The 23,314-nt window shown below is 43.5% G+C and overlaps 1 protein-coding gene across 8 annotated transcripts in view; it reads left to right on the forward strand.

The window, feature by feature from the left end:
- Positions 1 to 23,314, forward strand: part of RBFOX1 (RNA binding fox-1 homolog 1) — a 335,670-nt gene that overhangs the window by 188,024 nt on the left and 124,332 nt on the right. For all 8 annotated transcript variants that reach the window (XM_045874916.3, XM_045874922.3, XM_045874920.3 and 5 more), the window contains exon 3: positions 22,260 to 22,403. In XM_045874916.3, coding sequence (XP_045730872.1) covers positions 22,260 to 22,403 — 144 coding nt within the window. The remainder of the gene's footprint in view (positions 1 to 22,259; positions 22,404 to 23,314) is intronic.

Here is a 23,314-nt window from a genome sequence, read left to right on the forward strand (position 1 = left end):
AATGTCTCTTTCATTTTTAATGAGGAGCCTGGAGGCACTGTATAAATAAAACGGCCAAATTATTAAATTATCACTCTGCAGAGCATCTTATATTAGTCCTAATTAAATGATGCTTTTCATATTAACAAACAGTGTTCAAAAAAGGATTCCAATTTTTAATCTCGACCTAACAGAAGTAGGAAGCCCTAGAAATTTCTAGAACATGCACAATGCCCCCAGACTCACTGGAGGGCACAGACGGTGAGCTTTCAGATGTCATCCTGTATTTTAACATTCCAGGTAACCACAGTGACTGCCCTCTTCACCCACACGCAGACATCCTCATTCATCCAAATGAGAAACAATTCTAGGATTTCTGCCCTTAGCCATGGTGGAGTAACGGACTGGGTTTTCATCCCCACCTTAAACAACTGGAGTGCTCAGCAGAAAAGGAACAGTAATTCCAGGTTTTGGACCACAAGAAGCACCAAGAGAAGGAAGATAAATGAGATGAACCCTATAGTGGTCCCAGATCACTACATGGAGAGGGTTTCCAAACCACAAGGCAAGAGTGGGGAACCCAAATAAGGAATATTTAGGGTGCATTTGCTGGGTACCAGCTGGAGGGAGACCATCAATAAGTAACCAAATAAATGGGATAATTTCAGCTAAGTCAGTGGGGTGTTTGAATAGGCTGGCAGGAGCCAATTGTGAGCATTGTTTTCCCATCTCTGTTCAGTGACATCATGTTTGTAGTTTGGAATCACCAAGAGGAGAGTATTTACACCACAGAAGTTGGCAGGGCTTGCTTCTTGTTATCGTTTTAGAGAATTTCATTACCAACATACTCTTAGATAGTGTGGTCAGGGAAAGCTTTGTAAGGGAGTGCCACTTCTGCCAAGACATGAGGATGAAAAGCCAGTCATTCACGGGCAAACTCTAGGAGGAATGTTTCAGCAGAGGAAATAGCATGTGCAAAGGCCCTGTGTCTCCATCTTCTGCTCCTCCATCCTCTCTGATGTCCAAGACAGAAGTGTCTCTCTTCCCTACAATCCCTTAATGAGATTTTCATTCTACTTGTGTATTAGCCGTTTTGTCCCCCAATCCCCTTTTCTCTCCCATCTCAGCATCGTAGAGAGTATCTTTATAGAATTATTACACTTGATCCTTATGCTTTGTTTTAAGATTATCTTCTCCACTCTGGGTTTGTACCTTTTTTTTTTTCATAGTGGAGTTTTACAACTTATTCCCAAGGATGCTTCTTTAGATCCTTGTCTGTGGGAACGTTGGTCAGTAGCTATAGTTTCTTATTTCATCTGTGATATCCTTCTACAGTCTGAGAATATTTAAAAACAAACACCGAAATGGGAATATTTCTTTAACATCTAGAGGTGTAGGACTTTAGCATTGGAAAGTGGAAAGACTTCAGAAGAGATTTTCACCAGAAACATTTTCTTAAGCACCAAAGTGTCTTCAGAGAAGGTAGAGAGCTGAACCTGGTGGTACGGCCCGGGCAGACCAGTGGCCTGAGTGACCAGCAGGTCAATATTAATTGATAACCATGCTTTGTATGGCAAAATCTGAACTGAACCTCAACTCAATTCTGAATATGCACTGCAGAACCAGAGAGGAGAAATCCATAGTTCGTGACCCCATAAGATTTATGTCTCCAGCATTCTTAAGGCCCCATCTCTTTCTTTTCTTTTGTTTTTACGTGACCTATTCACCACTCTCAAATACTCTTTGACGTATCCCCTCTGTCCTCTCACTAAGCACATGAGATATTCCAGTAGGAGTAAGACCCTCCCCTCTTTCCTTCCTTCTTTCTTTTCTGCCTTCCTTCCCTCCTTTCTTCCTTCCTTCCTTTTTTTTTAAATTTCCCAATGTCTACAATTTTTAAAGAACAGCTTTTGAATAACAACAAACATGAATGTTAGACCTATAGGACCCCAAGGCACAACTGAACCCTGTTGTACCCTCATACGGGAAGGAAGAAACGGGTAGCAACAGTCACAATTCCAACGAAGATCTCCAAGTGGCCAGGATCTTCAGGTTAAGATGCACAGCTCATTTCAGAAGGGGATGTTGGGTTTTGCCCAGATGGAGCTGCGTCCTAAGCCCCAGCTGTAAGAGGTGGTTGCCTCAGTCCACGTTTGGACAATTACACCTCAATGTGGATGAACTTGTGAGTAAAGAGGCTGGTTCTAGAAGACAAGAAGAGACAAGATTTCTCATAGATAGTGACCTCCAACCTCAGCTGCCATCCAGACTTTCAGCCCGAGAGCTCTTTTGACAGAGTCCAGTTCTGCTCAGAGGTCATCAGCGTATGGCAGGCTCTGTGCCAGGCATTGAAGGTGAAGAATAGAAGACCCAGATCCTATCCTTTCAGAGCTCACAGCTTAGTGGGGATGATGGGCAAATGGACAGATGTTTCAATTCAACATAGTGTATTCTAGGATAGGGTTAGGAGAAGCAAAAGCACCAGCAAAACAACCACACAGGATCCTCATCATGCCAGGAACAATTATAAATCTATTACCTTCCAGGCATTATACTAAATGCTTTCTATGCGTGGTGTTATCCTGTCACAGCAAGCCTATATTTTAGGTATTCTTAAATAAAAGTCAGTTTCTCTGATTAGCAGCCTGGGCACAGAGAGGTTAGCTAACTGACTTGTGGGTTGCACAGCAGAGACAGAGAAAAAAATCTGAACTAAGAAAATTACATTCTCAAGTTCAGCCTCTTAATTATCAGCTGTTACAGCTGCAGTAACAGATTTAGCCTCGCTGCATCTCAGCTTCCTCATCAGAAATATGGGGGTGTCCATGCAAAGCAGCTCTAAAGGGAAGCAGCTGATTTTGAATGTCAGTGAATTCAGACAAGGGATTCAAGCACCTTTAGCCCCCACCTGTTTAAACCAAGCACTCAACAGAATTACTTAACGAGCCCCAATCTAGACAATTTTTATAACTTCTTTTTTTTTTAAGATTTTATTTATTTATTTATTTATTTGAGAGAGAGAGAGAGAGAGAGCACATGAGAGGGGGGAGGGTCAGAGGGAGAAGCAGACTCCCTGCCGAGCAGGGAGCCTGATGCGGGACTCAATCCCGGGACTCCAGGATCACGACCTGAGCCGAAGGCAGTCGCTTAACCAACTGAGCCACCCAGGCGCCCCAATTTTTATAGCTTCTGAGTGCTCTTATTTTGTTTCATTTTCTTATGCAAAGCCAAAGGCATGACATCAAACCTGTAATTTTGGCCACATTATCACCATGTTCTAACCAGGCAAGCTTATTAGTTCAGACAATTAAGAAAATACAAGTAGAAAATACCTGGCTATTAGGGGGAAAGGAGTAACAAAAATCCAAGATGTTGGGACAATTAGCATTTGCAGTAATAAAAATCAAGTGGAACACTAAGGAAATGAATATTATGCTTATTATTTAACATTAACATAGCATTTTGTATTTATAAAATGCCTGATAATTGTTTTTGGCCATTTCTTTTGTTAAAAGTCTGATAAAGGACATTTGCTATTCTCAGGGGGAGCATAAGGGAGGTTTAAGTGAGAGCCCATTAAATTACAATTCGAGTAATCTTCCAATCCTCTTGTTCTCAACTCAGATTTAAGGAGAAAAAGAAAACACCCAGAAATCCTGCTAAAGTGTAAATCATTTCATCTACCTCTGTTAAAAGCCCTCTAGTGGCTCCCTCAGTTTCTCTCAGAGTAAAAGCCAAAATCCTATAAGTGCAACTTGATATTCAAGAGTGGATCCTACAAGAGAAAAAGGACATTAGTGGAAAAACAGGAAATTTGAATAAACACTGTAGTTCATAATATGCAAATGTTAACTTCTTAGTTTGGATAAATACACACGGTTGGGTGAGATGTTAACTTTAGAGAAAGCTGGATGAGAACCCCACTATCTTTGCAATACCTCTGTAAATCTAAATATATTTCAAAAGTTAGAAAACTTTTTTTTTAAAGCCAAAGTTCCTACGGTACCCTAAAAGGCCTTATTACATGACACTTTATTATATCTCTGACATCATCTCCTATTCTCTTCCCTCTGATCACTCTGCACCAGCCTCACTCGTCCTCATGTTCCTACCCCAGGACCTCTGCACAGACTGTCCCTGTGTCTGAACCATTCTTGCCTGACCTATCCCCATGGCTCAACACTCTGTCAAATTTTGACTCAAATGTCACCTCAAAAACCATTCACTAAAAATTTCAAACCCTCCCCAGCACCCCAATCCTCATGTTCAATGTTTTGTCTCATGGCACTTACACTCCTAGCCTGTTCTGTCGTGTTCTTTATGTACTGTGCTATTGCTTATCAGTTTTCAACCCCACCGGAAGTAAAGCTCCTTGAGGAGGGATTTTAATCTACTTTCTCCATTATCTGTTTCCAGCACCTAGAATTGTACCTAGCCCACACTTAACACTTAATGAATATTTGTCAAACGTGACTATGAAATTCTAAACTAAAAGAAAAATTAATACCTGCTAGTTGCTTTGATAACAAGGGCATTTTGCCATGCGCTTACGTACTTTGGTAGAATTTTCATTACATGCTACAATTTCAGTATTATTGCCACCATTTATGAGGCTCAGGTTTTGCCCAGGGTCACACAGCTCTGCATCCAAATCTCAGAGCCAGGATTCAAACCTGTCTCCCAATGCTGCTTCTGGTCCTGTTTCTCTCACCCCATCCCATCTGCCAAAATGTCACAATTTGCCCCCTTTCATTAAAGCCATGGTGCTTGAAAATTAGAAACAGCCTAGCTCGTTTAGTCAGTTGTTCCTATAATTCAGCCTTCTTTCTCAGGTGTAGTACCACCCAGGATAAATATATGGAACACACTGTTTCCCTCAAAGGTCACAGATAACTCTGAAATATTGTGAGTTTTTCATGAGTAATCTAATACAGAACTTTGACCTTCAATTTCTCCTTCATGGGCCTGTTTTTGCTTTCAGCTTCAACAATCTCTTATGGATAAAGAGCTTCATTCCTAAGAAGGCTACAGGTCATCAGGGAAGGACACTGGCTTGTGAGCTCAAGGCCTTAGCTCTGGGACCTATTCTCATCTTTACTAGCTGTGTGGGCCTCCTCTTAACCTTTATTTTCCTCATCTGTGAAATGGGCATAATTGCAGCACCAACTCCATAGAAGTGTCATGAGGATAAGTGACATGGTCAACATGAAGTGGTCTGCACTGTCAGTATAATATCAGCATCTTCTATTATCATTTGCATATAATGGTTTAAATGAAGAAGTTGAAATGGATAGGAGGTTTGTTTGTTTTTCCTAGAACCTTCTAACCTTCAGACTACTAAGTTAGCTTTTTATCCATCAACTGCTTCCATGATTTCAAGGGATTTCTCCCAGATGCCTCTGTTAACAACACCTTATCATCACCATGATCATCACTGCCATCACCATCACCACCATCACCATCACCACCACCATCATCATCATCACCATCATCATCACCACCATCATCATCATCACCATCATCATCACCACCACGAACATTATCACCACCATCCCCATCACCACCATCATCACCATCACCATCACCACCACCATTATCACCACAATCACCACCACCATCACCATCCTCACCACCACCATCACCACCACCACCATCACCACCATCACCATCACCACCATCACCACCACCACCATCATCACCATCATCATCACCACCATCATCATCACCATCACCTCCATAATCATCATCACCACCATCACCATCATCACCATCACCATCATCACCATCATCATCACCACCATCATCATCACCATCACCTCCATAATCATCATCACCACCATCACCATCACCATCACCACCATCATCACCATCACCTCCATCATCATCACCACCATCACCATCATCACCACCACCACCATCACCATCACCATCACCACCACCATCACCATCACCATCACCATCACCATCATCATCACCACCATCATCACCATCACCTCCATCACCACCACCACCATCACCATCACCATCACCACCACCACCATCACCATCACCATCATCATCACCACCATCATCACCATCACCACCATCATCATCACCATCACCACCATCATCATCACTATCACCACCATCACCACCATCACCATCATCATCACCACCATCATCACCATCACCTCCATAATCATCATCACCACCATCACCATCATCATCATCATCACCATGGTCATGATCAAACACCTGTCATTTACTAAACAATTACTAGGAGCCAGGATTGAGGCTATATTCTAATAATATCCTTCACTATTGTTTACCATGAGTCTGTAAGTATTGAAAACCCATTTTACAGATGAAGGAAATGACTTTTCAGGGAGGTTAACTCATTTGCCCAGTGTCACACAGAAGTCCTGGAGCCAGATCTAGAACCTAGGTATCCTTGAGTTTACAATCTAGCCCTTTGTGCACACTTGGCACTGCTTTATTGCCAGGGAGAGTTTTAGAGCCACTGACAAAATGACCAGAAGACAGCTCTTCTGGGGACTGGCTTTTCTAAATCTTTGGCATCATTTTCTTAAACTGTGTCCCAGACACTGCTTTTATTAGAATTGTCTGGTATTGGTGTGTTATAAATGAATATTGCTGGCTCTAGCCAGTGATGTGCTGTGTTTAACAACCTACTTGGGGCGGTGGGGGGACGGGAGGGGTTCAGGAGCCTGAGTTGAAGCATTTGCTGATTTCCATGGTGTAAATACTCCCAACCTGGTCATGTTCAAGCTTCCAGTGCCTCATCACTGAATTCAGAGTTAGCTAAAGATGTACAGGAGCGCACCATTATATAGTTATCTCTACCGTTCAGGTACGAAAGCCAGAAGAAACCTCAAGAGCAATAGATAATAGCAAAATGTAGTAAAAGAACTAGGAAGTAATGAGTTTGGAACATTTATTACCGTTTTATATATTTTATTCAATTGCGGGTTTATGTTACTTAATTTTTATTAAAGGTCACATTTAGCAAGAGGCTCACAAAATCCCTGAAAAGTAAACAACCCCTTGAGTGGACTGCAGCCCCTCCATGGCTCCACCCCAAGCTGATAAATTGGCCCTGAAAAGGCTGGAACCCTGGAATCTGCATTTCTCAAGAGCTCCCCAGGTGTTCTCCTGCACACTGTTACTGAGCCAGCTCCTTTAGCCTTTTTTAGCACACATTTGAAGTACTCCTAGGAAAGTAACATATAATATGATAAGCATCTAAAAAATGTAGATGGGATTCATATTCCTAGCAAATGCTCATGGGCAGCTATGCTAAATGAACTCCACTGTTACTCATCTTAAAAGATTTTTCGAAAAATTGAATAAAAATATTCCAAAGTTTTATTTTATTTTACTCTTCAATGAAGTATGGTTGTTCCATGTTGAAGAATAAGGCAGTAATCCTATTTCCCTGGCAGCCAGAATAGGAGGACAGTTCAGAGGCCCTTCCTGAAAGGCTTATGCAAAGATAACAAAATGTCAGGGAAAGCTGCAGGGCAGGGCTGAATGGAAAAGGAGGCTTGTAATCTCAAATTCAATATAAAAGATCGAAAACATCAAATAATCAGTCAGCAGTGAGCCTCCCCATCAGAATGTTCCATCTGCCTTGGAATTCAACTTTGTGATTGTATTATGATGTATACATTATACATCTCTCTCTCCATATATATAACCACCTAGAAAAAGGTAGGCATATCTGAGGTCCCATAAGGAAGTCTTGCTTGACTTTAGAAGGGAAACTGTCTGAAACATCACCTGCCTCCACCCCAACCCCACCCCATCCACCTTAAAAACATTAAAGTCTCTTTTCTAGGCAGAGGTTTTAATTCAGGGAGAAAGGCAGGGCCCCCCAAATCAAGAGCAGTCCAGTAGCTGTTTACAAACCCTGATACACAACAGATCCAACCCAAGGCTTATGATTTGTCCTCTAAACAATGATTCTGCTTTTGGAAGGTGAATATGGAGGGAAGTTAAAGGATTTCCATGACTAATTTTTACCTAGTGCTCACAAAATGCCTTAAGCCATTGGTAAGCACTTTGCATGCATTAGGATTTTAATCCTCCCCCTGCCTTTTGGTTCTTTTCCAGTCACATTGAAGGTAGTCAATCAATAGTCTTTGAGTGAATGAATGCACAAATCCCCATGTTAAAGCCAGGGGAGGTGAGGTGTAAAGGGGTGGAGTAACATGTCCAAGATCAGGTGACTGGGCATTGGAAGTGCCAACCATATTCGGTTTCTCATTCCAAACACATAAACTCACTGTTACCTCCCTGGGATATACAAGAGTGGCTGTGAAGATGTTAGAGCATAATCCATCTTGGGTCTACAGTTACGAATAGTTACTTTGGGAGTGGGGACCAGTAATCTGCATTTGCAACAACTTTCCCAGGTGACTTAGGGGTGATCTGAAGGGTGTACCTGGAGATAGACTGAGGTAGTATGTGCAGAGCCCTCCTATAAGCAAGCCTGTCTACCTTTCAAACCACAAAACCAGCCTTTTGTTAAGGGTAACCAAGAACCCCTACCAAGGAAGAACCCCTATCTCGGCCCACCCTCCTGAATCTCAGAGCCTTGGCACGATCGGTACCTGCAAGGTGACCAAAATCAGTGCCTTCATTTATTCGGGTGCAGTAAATTTCATCCAAGAAATGTGACATGGTGAGAAACTGGCAGGCGTCCTTGAATCTAAGTCTGCTGTAGTGAAGGGCCTCCACTAAGAGTCTTCTGGTTGCCACAGTGGTTTTCATATTTTCATCTGCCGTGTGAGCAAGTCTTGCTTTTTATGTAGTGTAACCAAGAAAAATGTATATTGTGGACTACAGATACATAACACCTTGAAATGGCCACAGACTTTCTGGGGCAGAATCCCAACTGCTTCCCCATGATCTGAGAGGGAGCTAGCATTCCTGTTCCTCTTGCACACATGAAGAAATGGTCTCTGAGAGGATGGGTAACTACTTGCCCCAGGTCACCCAGCAACGTGGCTACCATCCACATCTTATCACTTCAAGTCTTACCTCCCCTTATTAGAGCCTTGAATAACATGATTAGATGAGAGAGAGCCCAGGACTGGTGGATGTTTCTCTTTGTTCATTTTTATTTATTTATTTTTTTTAAAGATTTTATTTATTTATTTGTGTGAGAGAATGAAAGAGAGCACATGAGAGGGGGGAGGGTCAGAGGGAGAAGCAGACTCCCTGCCGAGCAGGGAGCCTGATGTGGGACTCGATCCAGGGACTCCAGGATCATGACCTGAGCCGAAGGCAGTCGCTTAACCAACTGAGCCACCCAGGCGCCCGTCTCTTTGTTCATTTTAAGAATTGGACTTGTAGACCATTAAAGGTTGGCCTGTGAACCCCGCTAATATAGAACTGCCAAGTTTCTAGATGGATGAGATTGCCCAAGAAGTTTTCCATATTCCCCTCTTGTTGAATTATGTATCTGAAGGTCCTTCAATCAGAGGACTCACCCAATTGTCTTATTAATTGTATCATTCCTTATTTTTCTCTCCTGCCGTACCGGGAGATCCCCAGGGCTCTGGGTATGTCTTATTCATCCTTTACCCCTCACATCTAGCAAGAAGCTCTTTAAATGGCAGCCAAATAGAACAGTGTAGACTAGAATAATGGTTTCTCTAAGAACAGTCATGCCAAACTATGGCCCACTGCCTTTATTGTCAGCAAAGTTTTATTGGAACGTAGCCACACCCATCGTTCAGTTGTTTAGATATTGCCGGTGGCTGCTTCCACTTTCACACAGAGGCAATGGGGCCCTCAAAGACAAACTATTTTCCATATGGCATTTTTAAGAAAAAAATTTGCTGTCTAGGTAAAGAGCAAACTGGAAAGGAGATGAAGTCATTTCTATTTTCAGAGTATATTTCTTAGTATTTCCATCTCCTAACATATATTTACACTCCTCCCCACCCACCAGTGCAGGAGAAATTAGCCCACTGATGAATAGGGTCTGGAACTCAGAAGTAATCTGAATCATGGCAGTTTGCAGAAATTGTGTACTTGATGTGACAGGATTCTTTGACTGTCAAATGCAGAATGGACATATCAATATTCCAAAGAATGATATCTACACATGTCTCGGTGTATACTGGAAAAACCCCAGTACTCCCAGAGCAAAACCCTCAGAGTGCTTGTCTCTTTGTTCAAAGCGTTTATACGAAGAAAGAAGTAATTAGTAAGGAAAATCCTGGGATTTTAGCTGAGATCAGTTCCATCTTAAATTCATCACCAATTTCCTGCAACTGAGTTGTGCATTCAGCAATTTTCTTAGGCCCGGAAAATTTGCATAATGTATAGATTTGCCATTTGGTTAAATTAAATCTTGCATAATACGTTGGGGGGGAATAATCTTTTAGCTAGGTGGATTTGAGGATTCGATACAAAATATCAACATTTTTCCTTTTTAAATCGATATTTAAATTGGCTTTGATTTCTGAGTGGGATGGGTTTAAAAAAAAACCAGGAGCCAAGGTGAGGTGAGGATAAATCTTCAAGAGAGTCACTCCTGGAGAGGGAGAGTGGGCTGCCAGCAAGAAGGGGAGGCCGTCAGCTCCTTCAGGTGGATGCTCGCTAAGCTGGAAAACAGGAAGGCTCATCTTAATAATGCCATCAAAGCAGAAGGCAGTGCAGAGTTCTTGGGAGAACTTGACATGTTCCTTAAATTAGTTGGGTGCAGGGATGTCATTAACATAGAAGCTTGTGCCTGCTTCTTATCTGGGCATTTATCAACGTGGAGACTCACTGGCATAGTCCGAAACAGCAGCATGGGAAAGAACTGTCCTGGAGAATGTGTTAGGGCACCCACCATCTCACCTGGCTCTCGGAAGAGCCTGACATTCAGAGGACAGGGAAGGAGTTCTCAGGATGTTCTGGAAAACAATGCTGAAAGGCCCCCCCACCACACACACAAACCTAAAAGGAGAATGGGCAGCATCGCGCACTGACCTTGAAGATACAGGACCCTCAGCAGCTATGGAGGACAATGGGTTGGCAGATGACCACCCCAAGCAACCCAAGCATACCAGCACCCCCCGCCGGCTCCCCCCACCCGCCCACAGAAGCCACCAGTAGAACACAGGCTCCAGGAGAAGGAGAGAGAAAGCAGAGAGAGATGCTTGATTCTCTCCACCAAGAAGCATCTTGTTTCATTGAACGCCCTCTGCTTCCTCAGTCCCTTCCCCCACCCCCCAACTCCAAAAGAGCAAGACCTAAGAAGAGAAGGAGGAAGAGGGCCCCAGAGGCGGCCCCTCTAATGGACAGTGCAAAGCGCTGGATGGTAGGGGCGAGGAGGCAGGAAATGCCCCCTGCCTGAGGCACGTCTGTCAGGACACAGGTCTATCAGGACTCGGGTCTGTAGCAATAGCAAGAGAATTTGAATCTCACTGACTTTGGAAGCTTTAAAATGGACTGGCCTGAGTTTTTAATAACCACATGGCCAGAAAGCTGTTGCATCTTCTTTAGATGTCATTAAGGGATTTGCCTCGGGAAATTGCAGTGCCTAGGCTCTCCACCATTCTCCCACACTGCCTGTCATGTACTGACTGGGCGTCTTAAAGCAGCTCTTAGCCCCTCTGAATGGCAGTTCCTTTGCCATATGATAGGGATAAATGATAGAATCTTCTCTGAGTCATCAGGTGATGCAGTGAAATATAGTGTATGCAAAGAGCTTAACAGAGTGTTAATCATTCGGCCAGTGTTTATTAAGTGGCTACCAGGTGTCAGGCACTGTTCTAGATGTTGATCATCATTCGTAATTATGGGGTAGGAAGGGCACTTACATGTACTGACTCATTTGGGGTAGGTGCTAATGAAAGAAATGAGGCCCAGAGAGGTTAAGTAACTTGCTCAAGGTCACACAGCTAGGAAGTGGTAAGGCTGGAATTCAAACCCAGATCACTTGTTTCAGAGTCTACACATGTTTATTGTTATTGTTATTAGTAGTGGTAGTTATTTTCAGCTCCTTGTTCCTGGAACTGAAAACTGAAACTTTGAGCATGGAGAAGGAGAGAAAGAGCCCTTCTTATAGTCCTACTATTCCTGTCCTCTGATAAGTGGACCTAGCTAAAAGATTATTTCCTTACCTTTCCTTACCAGCTCCCAATCCTACCTGCTGTATCCCCAGAGACTGATATATATATATATATATATATATATATATATATATATATATATATATATATATATATATATGTATGTATATTAGGTGCTCAATAAATATATTTTGAATGATAAGAGAATAGCCTGTTTCAAGCCCAGTGAAACTCCATTCTCTCCCCAGGACAAAACACTTCATATCCCCAGGTGTTTGCAGGCTCAGCTTCAATGACACTGCTATAGACTGAATTGTGTCCTCTCCACCCCCCCACCCCCCCGATTCGTGTTGAAGCCTTAAGCCCCCATGTGATGGCACGTGGAGGTGGGAACTTTGGGAAGTAATTAGGGTTAGATGAGGGCAGGGTCCTCATGTTGGAATCAGTGTCCTTATAGGAAGAGGAAGAAGAGAGCGTTCTCCCTCCACCACGTGAGGACGCAGGGAGGTCGCAAGCCGGAAAAGAGACCTCACCAGAAGCCATATGAGCTGACACCTTGATCTCGGACTTTCCAGCCTCCAGAACTGGGAGAAATAAATATCTGTGGTTGAAGCCTCCCAGTCTGTGGCATTTTGTTACAGCAGCTCAAGTGTGCTCATACAGATACCTCTGCAACCCATCCACTTTACTGATGTGTTCGACACTTGGTCCCTTGTATGCTCATCCTGTACTTTCAAAGAGTAAAAAAAAAGGCAAGAGAATTTGGAGTCAGCCGTTCTGCGTCCTGCAGCACTTCTCCGTTCTGAAGAATTTCATCATTCCAGCAGAGCATTGAATTTATTCGGGTTGAGGGGAATGTGATGAGTTTCTTAAATCTGTGTCACCTGGCTGTGGAATCCACCCCGCCGAGCTAGGAAGGAGGCATTAACTACATCCAAAGCTGTGTGATTAACTTATTTGTTTGCCTACAGAGCTAAAATGAAAAAGCGGGAAGCTGAGTGAATCTGCACGAGCCCGTTTTGAAGTAGGATTGTGAGAAAACCCGAGACGTGGGTTTTAATTCACATTTCCTGGGCTTACCATTATTATTATTTTTAATGGAAAATAACGTTGCACAATCTTGCTTCGTTTTAAATGGAGAATGTGCAATATTGTCTAACGCTGGGTATGGAGTTGATTTAGTATGCATGGTTTTCTCCCCTCCCCACCCAGTACTTTGGTTCTTTGTACACATTCAATATCGTTACATTTTTGCTTAGAACATATATATTTTCCCCCTGAACTTTTCTCGATTGCTTTTTTATCAGGTTTACAAATCAAATCAAATAGGTATATTGCAGAGCTCTGTGATATTATTTTCTGAGCTTATAGTACAATGTATTGAATTATGCCGCTCCATGCTCTGCTCCTGCTATTCTCTCCAGATTGAGAGAGAGGGACTGTGGACCCTGTAAATTCACTTGGCGCCCAGCATTACTGGCTAAATCAAGACCACTATTCAGGCTGCAAGAAGAGACAGAGCAAGTGTTCGTTACACAAATCAATTTGGTCCAAAGTACATCGCAGTGGGTACTCAACCATCGCTCACATAATATTGTCAACTTAATCAAATAATGCCTCGAAGACACTCAAAAGCTTTTCTCTCTGAGAAATAACTTGATTGGTGGAGGAGGAAGAAGCAGTTGGCTATTCAAAAGGACACTTTTTATTTATCACTGTTAAGCACTTTGGGCATGAAGGGGAGGAAGCCTGTAGGAGAGGAGGGATGCTGAATATTCACTAGGCTGTGCTGGGAGAAAATCGTGCTGGTTAGCGTCCTGTCTTGGGCATTGGATTTCGACACCCTTGTGGCAGAATTGGGGATGCTCATGGAGAAAAAAGAAGCTGGGCCCAAACCTCTTTCCTGGGATGACACAATAAATATTTGTTGAGCACACATCATGTGCCACAGTAAAGGGCCTCAAAAATGATTCAATATAGTGTTTGTCATTGGGATGTTCATATTCTAGTAGGACAGAGAAGGAAGTAATCTGATACTAAAAAATATATATGGTTAATAAGGGCTCAAGAGAGGGGAACACAGGACTCCAGGTGCTCAGAGGAAGCATCTGAAGCAGCCTGGTTTGGTTTGATTTGGGCTGGTTGGTTGTGATAGAGCCCTATTCACAGAGCTCATCACTCCGTTCCAGCCCCAACTGAGAGCACAGGCAGTTAGAACTCCAGTGAATTTCACTCTGTGCAAGTTGGTGGCGGTTGCCCTCTAGGGCTGAGCTGTCTTTAGACTTCACCTTGAACTTGAGGGGACATTGAGGGCCAAAATATGGATTCTTCTGTGGCTCTACCATCTCCTGGCTGCGTGACTTTGGACAGGTGACTGACTTAACCTCCCTGAGCTTCTGTTTTTCAAATTGTTATGGTGATCAGTGGGATGAGGTGTGAAAAACACCTTGCAGGATACCAGGGTCATAGTAGGACCTTAGCAGGGTTTTACATTCAATACCCGATTCTAGACCCGTTAGCCAATTCCACACTGGGCTCATCAGCAACCAGTGGATGGTAGTATTCGGCATCAAATGTCTCAACTCAGGATAGGGGAGAGGCGAATGACCTCACACCGCAGTGGTTCTTATCCAGGGGTCCGTGGATGTCTGTGTATCCTTCAGGGAGTTTGTGAACTTCAAATTCAGAGGCTCCAGGGATTAGGATATTAACATTTCGAAGGGACCATTATTCTGCCAGCTCTAGGTATCTGTGGAGCCCATGGCTGGTATGACTGAGGAACTGGATTTTTAATTAAACTCAACTTTAATTAAAATTTAAACACTGACACTTGATTCCATTATTAAAAGCCTTTTAGGTGTGTTTTGAAAATCTTGGCTATTCAGCTGTTAATTTTTCAAAGTCTAAATATAGATCAGGTATTTCCAATGAAAATGTAGTGCCCATGTTGAGATGATGAGTCATAAATACAAACTATATACAAAATCTCAAAGACCTGGGGGAAAAAAGGAATTTAAAATATCACTTACTTTAATTACATATTGAAATAACAGTTTTGATAAATTGGATTAAAATAAATATATCCTTAAAATTAATTCCACATGTTTCTTTTTACTTTTTTTGAAATGTGGCTTTTAGAAACTTCAAGACTATGTATGCGGCTACTATTTTATTTTATTGAATGGGACTGCTCTAAAGTGCATGACCACCGTCCTTGGACTGTATCTAGTGCTGTGTTGTGAGTACATGTGTTTTTAATTTCCATCATGCATGGGAGGAAAAATAATTTTCCCGGTGTTCTTCTAGGTTCTTGGCTAAAACCCCCCATGATAAAAGAGAGATTAACAGGAGACCAAGAAACAGGATCTTAATAACATGCAAAGCTCCTGTAGACATGGGACCTACGGAGGAAAGACCGAGTAACAAACTGGAATGACCCAAGTCACCGGCTTAAACACCATCTCCAGCTAAAGACAGAAGATGTTGGGGGGCAGGGGAGCCAGCAATGGGGAGGTTATCAGGAAAAGCCCAGTAAACAAGGGTGAGGTTGTTCTAGATTGAGGTCATTGTCTTGTCTTTTGAAGGGATTCTAGAAATTTTCTAGAACTTTCTCTTCCTGCTACCTCCAAAAGGGAGACACCCCTACAAATGGAGACTTTCCTTTTAAATGTAAATTTCTCTTACAAAACGATAACTTCTACTCTTTTCAGAGCTTCTCCTGTGTCTGCTGTTTCTCAAAAATAATCATCCCAAAATAACCCTTATGCCAAAGAGGCATATTTTGGGGTGGCAAAATATAATTTGGTACCGTTCTTGTTTTATTTCTTATGGTTGTCTCCCCCACTACAGGCGCTCAGCCCTGTGCTTCCAAATCTACGATTTCTCTCTGAACTCTGATTTCTGCTGACAGCTTCACCACATTTTACTCATCCGTCCTTGTGATGGTCACTTGTGTTGCCTCCAGCAACCTGGGACCACAGACAACTCTGTGATGGGATCTTTTATCCCTACTTGCACCTCAGGTGACAGGCTCAGAAGGGTTTAAGGAGCTGGGCTAGTATGTGATGGGACTGGAGTTTAGCTCAGAGATATCCAGCTCAGAGATATCCTTTGCCTGTGCTCCCAAGATGCCTGGTCATCCCCGAAGGTGGCACACAGGTGAGCTCAGCAACGCCCCATTGGCTCAGAGAGGAGACGTGGGCGGGGCCAGCCTCTCAAAGGCACACACAAAACCATGCGGATTCTCTCCAACAGTCATCCCTGGATTGGTCGATATCAAAATCCAATTTCACCAGGATTAGCCTTGGGTTGCTCAGAGCTATTCATTGAATTAGGAACGATTATAGCAGAGGGAGCCCCGCGGTTCTTTATTAAGGTCTTTGCGGAAGCACTAAGTGATCTTCAGGAGATTAAAGTGCCGGTGGTGTTTTCTTAACATTTATAACCTGCGCCAATATCTGGGGAGTTTGTTTATTAGGAAAAATTCTGTGGCACACATCCTGCCTCCTAATAGGGCCTTCTAACTGGGCCAGAGCACAAGCTGGCTTTGCTGTCCTAATGAGCTTATTTGGGAACCTCTGCCAAGTGCTGCCTGGAAACCCACCTCTTGAGGTGAATGGACTCTTCATTCATGTGGGGTCCTGCGACCCTGCGTGCGTGATGGGGAGGCGGCATCTCCGAGTTGTCAGTATGGGTGGGCCCCAAGAAACGGAGAAGGAAAGCGGATGGTTGTTAACACTGCTAATAATAGTAATGATACGTATTCCCTATTCATTCATGGGACTTAGCTTTCACAAGACTTTGCTTTTGTTATCCGACTCTGAAGGATCCAGGACAGATGGGCGTTTATCACTTCACCCATATGCAAACTAAGATCAAGAGCTGTGAACTCAGCATTCATGCAGCTCACTTGTAGCAAAAGCCATAGGTACTCGCTGAGAACTTGCCATGTGCTCTGGCTCGCAGTTCTAGTCGGTGCAGTTTTGCCCCCCAGGGAACATCTGAACCGCAGAAGATAGTTCTGGTTGTCCCACTGTTGTACAGGGGGTGGAGGCCAGGGATGCTGCTCAACATCTTATGGTGCAGGGGACAGCCCCACATCAAAGAATTAACCAGCCCCAATGTCAGCATTTCTGGTGCTGAGAAACTGCCCTAGGGGGTAGGGACAGAACAGTGGATGGAAACTCCCCATCTCTGTCCTCATGGACTTCATGTTCTGGTGGAGGAGATAAAGAAACACCATAGAAATGAACAGAAGCACGTAATACAAAGGCAAGAAGTGATAGGTGCTATGAAAAAAGCGAACGAGCAGGGAGACAGGAGATGCTGAAGCTTTAGATGAGGATGTCTCTAATGGGTGCTGTCTTGGCAGAGAGCTGGGAAGAAGGGGGCAAGCCACATGGGCATCTGGGGTGCGAATTTTCCAGGCAAAGGAAGGATAGGCGTGAAGCCTGAGGAGGGAGCATGCTGCATGCGTGGAAGGAGGAGCCAGGTGGCCAGTGAGTTAGGAGCGGGAACCTCAGGCAGCAAGGGGGTCTGGGCCAGAGCGTACTGAATCTCCCAGCCCAGGATGAGGGTCTGGACTGGAGGGTTCTGAGAGGGAAGGTGCCCTGGCCATTCTAATTCTACCCTCTAACACCTTTGTTTTCTCAATCCCCTCTCATCTCTGAGCAAGCAGACCAGGAGTAATTTGCTTGGTCTTTATGTTCTACCTCCTGATCTCCCAAACATGGTTATGAGGCACCTTTTCAATTCAGCTAGGTCCCACTTTTAGAGCCAGAATGATACTTTAAAAGAATCAGACACAGATAAATCAAGAGTTCTTCTTCCAGCCATTAATTCCAAGTAAGCCTTGACACGTACCAGCCTTGAGGGATGTAACTACCAACCAGGTAGCCCCCGCTTTTCGGTAATACGCATTCGAGATGTGCAATTCCCTTAGCAACTTCCTCAGCTTTTTCACATGACTTTATTTTTGTCCTTAGGAATTTCACGCTGTGCATTTGCCATGAGCTTCACCAACCTTCTCGGGGACGCTCTAACTGCTTGTCCATCTGTGTGAGCTACAGTGCTAGGCTCAGGGAACCTGCAGCCCTAGCCTTGTTTTTAGAGTGTTGGATGCCTTTCAGGAGGCTGATCGAGCGCCTCTCAGCCCAGCTGAAGGGGGGTCATCACATCCAGGGGGAGGTGCACAAAGGCAGCCCAACAGCCTAGGCTGGGATGAAGAGAAGCCTCAAGTCTCTCTTTAGACAACTCATTAAAGTTCCCAGTGTGACAGATGGGAGCCTGGGACAGCTCGGACAGGGACATTCTCTCTTCTTCTAGACCTGGTGTGAGACCAACCCCTTGGAGAACCTCATGCCACCCTCAGTGGTAGAAAATGCATCCACTTCTTGATAACAGCTATTCATTCTACGTGCACTTCCGGTTTGTTTGCTTGTTTAGAAGAAAATTGTAGTGGGTTGAATGCAGCCTTCAAAACATATGTGCACGTCCCATCCTTCGTAAACCCACGAATATGACCTTGTTTGGACAAAGGGTCCTTGCAGATGTAATTAAGTTAAGGATCCCAAGACAAGATCTAGTGTGAGCTTTAAATCCGATGACTAATGTCCTTATAAGAAGAAAAAGGCAGAGGGAGATGTGAGTCCCAGACACACAGAGGGAAGAAGGCCATATGAACGTGGAAACAGAGATTGGGGAAGTGCAACTTCAAGCCAAGAGGTCACCAGAAGCTGAAAGAGGCAAAGGTGGGCTCTCCCCTAGAGCCTCCGGAGGGAGTGTGGTCCTGACGGCACCTTCTCACCTTCACTGTAGACATCTGGGCCCCACAACCATGAGGGAATCCATTTCCGTTGATTTTAGCTAGCATGTCTGTGGTAATTTCTTAGCAGACTAATATAGGGACCTAAAATTCAGGCTTGTCCTGAATATGTTTTTCCTGACAAATTCCAGAAAAAGGGAAGGGGATAGCTCTCACCCCAATATACCAATATGAGACTCTGTGAGGACCATTCTGGAAGGTCTCACCCCTCCCTTGCCCCAGGCTCTGGAGTCAGCCTCTGGATCCTGATATTCTCCTCTTCCCTCTCCTCTTCATTCACCCACGATGTCAGAAACGCTTTCGGTTTGTTTTCCATTTTACATGTTATCTTTAAAAATTACTTTTAATACACAGGTATTCCAACAAAACAATTTATGAGCTTTTGTACACATGCCCATGCTACAAAATGATTAATTGAGCGTTGTATGTTTTTATCAAAGGAAACAACGCAAAGATTTCTCCAAAGTCCTGTTTGACTAAAGATGATTAATTTTAATTTTCACATGAGCAGCATAATGCTATTAATCATTTAATATGTTTAATCATAATCTCTGTAATTCCTAATTAGGTTTATTAAGCTGAAACATCCAGCAGTTATGTACAAATCCAAATCTAAGTTTCTTTCTCGGGATGAGAAGGAGCTTGTTTTAATTTGCATTTGAACAGCAACCTGTAACCGGAGGGAAGAAATGGGCTGTAAGCTGGGGTCTCACCTGCTGTGTCTGCAAACCTAGAGTCTTAGGTCAGAGTACTAAGACCCCAAGTGCACGATTCAAGGACATCTCTGGGCCTTGGTTGTGTAACCAAACCTCATGTTACCAGCAGAGAAAACACAGTTCCCTGCTCTGTTTGGGCGTGGGTGTTATAATATTGTATTTGACTGTCACTTGAAGATGCAAAGTGGACCGTTCATTCATCCTTCATTCATTACTTTATTGATACACTCGTAATACCTTAACCTGTTCAGTCAGTGACTCAACCAGCCATCTGACCTGCGTTTACTGTTTGTCGGCCATGGCTCAGCCCCATTGTCTCATGCTGGTCACACCACACCCCGCGATGATCCATAAGTGGCTCCTCTTAGTTTTTATCATGAAATATACTTTTGCTCTGCACACAGGGCCCTTTGTGATATAACCCCCACACACCCCCACACTGTGCTGTTCTGTCCGCCCTTCCTTCATGTGCGCCCACCCACCATGACACTAAGGGGCCCATGTACTCCCCTGAATCCAGAACCTGATTTCACCTCTGCGTCTTTGCCTGCGCCTTGCCCTCTGTTGGTACAGCGTCAGCCCCCTTCATCCCTTCTGTTAGACATCTCCCACTGAAAACGTAACCTCCAGAATTGGCAGGGCTCCCAGAACATCCAGCTGTGCGGCATGTCCCTGATTTAAGTTTACTCAGCCCTCTGTGACTCACTCTGATCCCAGCCTCACAAATGTCTCTTTCCTTCTTCTTTCTCTTGCACTGAACTGGGAACAACGTGTGTTGGGAGGACTAACTTACGTGTCCAACACATAGTAGTTGCTCAGTAAAAACGTGCTTAACAAGCGAAGGAGAACCTTTCCTTTGTATGATTCCTGAGAGAGGCTTTCTTTCTTCTTGTTTTTGACATTTTAAGAAAAAGTGACCGTCACTCTAAAAAATTCATTGCCTTCCATTTATTGAGTTCATGTGCCAAGAACTCTGCCAAGCTGGCCTATATTACTGCACTAAGTCTTCACAGAGCCTTAGAAGGTGTGCACGATTATTATTATTATTACTCACTTTCCAGGTTAGGAGACTGTCACCATCCTCCTTATTCCACTCCAACAGCACAGACAAAACGACCAAGGGCAGTGTTGACATTATCATGACGTAACACTTCAAACTTGCAGAGGTCATCCGGTGGGAGTTTTGATTCCAAACTGGCTTGGAAGAGTAGTGTGCCAGCTTCTGGGAAGTCTTGACTTCAAAATGCAATTCAGGGGTTATTAGGAAGGAGAATGCAAATGAAGTCTGTCAATAAATACAAGGATTGGCAAGAAAGTCACTAATTATGGCCATTTTATTGTGGTATATATAACATGTAAACCATATTTATATAAGGCATTTATATTTATATGCATATATAAAATATATTATATATATATATATATATATATTTCACTTGGTGAAGTTGTCTCCTCTGTGTCTTTGTTATCTTACACCTGCCTGATTGCATTGATAGTTTTGTCCCAGTTAGTTATATGCTTCTAAATTGTTTAAAAGTAGGTGAGGCTGATTCTTCCCTCGTAAATTTGATGGGCTTCCACGTAGGTTTTCCATTACGGTTTTGGAGAAGCAAGTAACTGATGTGGATGTGGCATCAACTGCCACCCAGAGGCAATAGATGCTAATTGCAGAGAAAGTATCCAGAAGCATCTCGAGAACCAAGAGTATGGGCGTGGCTATCATGGTACCAAGTGTTACTGTAACTTTCCTGCCTATATATGTGCTGATATAATATCATGTTGTCCGGGCTTTTATTGTGGCAAGAGTGGGAAGCAGAGTAATGAGTTATGCTAATAGCATAGCCTTATCGACACCACTATTGTCCATAGAACGTTCCAGAGATGTTCTAGATCCTCGTTGTCAGACATGGAAACCACTAGCCACAGGTGGCTATTGAGTACTTGAAATGTGGCTAGTGTGAAGGAAAAACTGGATTTTACATTTTACTTAATTTTAATTCAAATTTAAATAGCCACAGGGGGTCAGCTGTCATGGATAGCAGAGGCCTGCACAACCAAGAAACGAGAAGGTAAAACCTTAAAAAAAAAAAAAATAAGTAAGTCAATCAGATGGTTACTTGGACTGCAGAACACCAAATAGCCTTCTCAAATGTTTTATTCCATTTGCTAATGTTTTATCTGGACAGTTACAACAATTATGCAGGCGTATCTTAAGATTTTGGACACCTTTGATTAAGGGATGCACCCTCTCCTACCTTTAACGACAGGTTAATCAATCAGTCTGATTGCCTGTTAAAACTCCCCAACACCTCCACACCAACTACCCCTCCCCTTGCTTTATTTTTCTCCATAATGCTCTCCTTCTACCAGCTCCATATTTATTTACTAATGAGCTTATTGCCTTCCCCCCACACACCCCCATAAGAATTATGTTCCGTGGGGGCGGGGAGTTTGTCTGCTTTGCTCACTGCTGAATCCCAGCTCCACCTTGGGCTGTCAGGGAACGTTCAATAAATACTTGTTGAATAAACGAATGAATGGATGACCCAGCAGCTCCTTCCTTGTCCTTGTTCCTTTGTTCCAGCATTTTCTTACCATTTAGGAGAAGCTAAAGCACTTTGGAAAGAGCACACAGGTCCACTCATAGCCTCTTTACTCTTGTCCTTTTAGCAGACAGATGACGCGGCACCAACAGATGGCCAGCCCCAGACACAACCTTCTGAAAACACAGAAAACAAGTCCCAGCCCAAGCGGCTGCATGTCTCCAACATCCCCTTCAGGTTCCGGGATCCAGACCTCCGACAAATGTTTGGCGTAAGTAGAGCGTTTCTCCTCTGCAGTGTCCGCACTGGGGTCCCCAGAGCCCTTTCCTCCTCATGTAAGTTCTGGTATTTACACAACACAAAAGTTCGATGTTTACATAGGGAGGGAAAAAGGCATTTTAGATCCTAGTCGGTGGGTATATTGTGACCTAAATCTCTTCATGATTTTAGTCTAAATGTCTTTGTATAGGTTCACCATGGTCCCGCTTTGCCAAATGGTCTTCTTCTAATTAGTAACTGGAAAATCAAACAGAAAATGAGCTCCCAGATAAAATAGCATTGAAAGAAGCCCACTGATGATCCCAGATCAAGTGGCCCTGGACCCTATGTCACAGCTGAAATAAACATTTTGTGTCCTTTGGGTTCTTCTCTCTTTCATAGTTGCCAAAGTTATCATGACATATTCCTGCATACCTCACTCTTTCCCAGGCACTGTGCATTTAAATTTCAGAAGCAGCGCTAGAGAATAGTGACTTCTGCATAAAGCTTCATTGAAAAGCAAAACAAAGGAAGCTAGAGATTTCTAAGTCTGACTTGCATCCTGCAGTATACACTCTTCCTCAATTAGTGACGAGGATTCAGAAGTTCTTACTGTGATGTTCTCTGTCACAGATGACAGCCTTGCCCAGCTACCATGATTGAAACCCAGAGCAGGGCAGAAGCCACCATCAACCCAGAGAAAATAGATGATAGGGTTGCTTCCTCATGGGACGTGATGACTCAGATTCTTTTTCTGGATGAAATCTTGCACTGTCCATCTTGGAAAGGAATGAGTTAGCCACGTCTTGGGCTCTGAAGGACAAAACTCTGACAGGGCTTAGATATCCTTAGTGGGTGTTTTGTTTTGTTTTGTTTTTTGCAAATGTAGTCAGCCTGTTTGTCCATGACATCCATCCCAGCATT

Source organism: Mirounga angustirostris, unplaced genomic scaffold, assembly GCF_029215605.1.
Source record: "Mirounga angustirostris isolate CCGP_5_RB_7025 unplaced genomic scaffold, mMirAng1.0.hap1 SCAF_5, whole genome shotgun sequence".
Lineage (NCBI taxonomy): Eukaryota > Metazoa > Chordata > Mammalia > Carnivora > Phocidae > Mirounga > Mirounga angustirostris.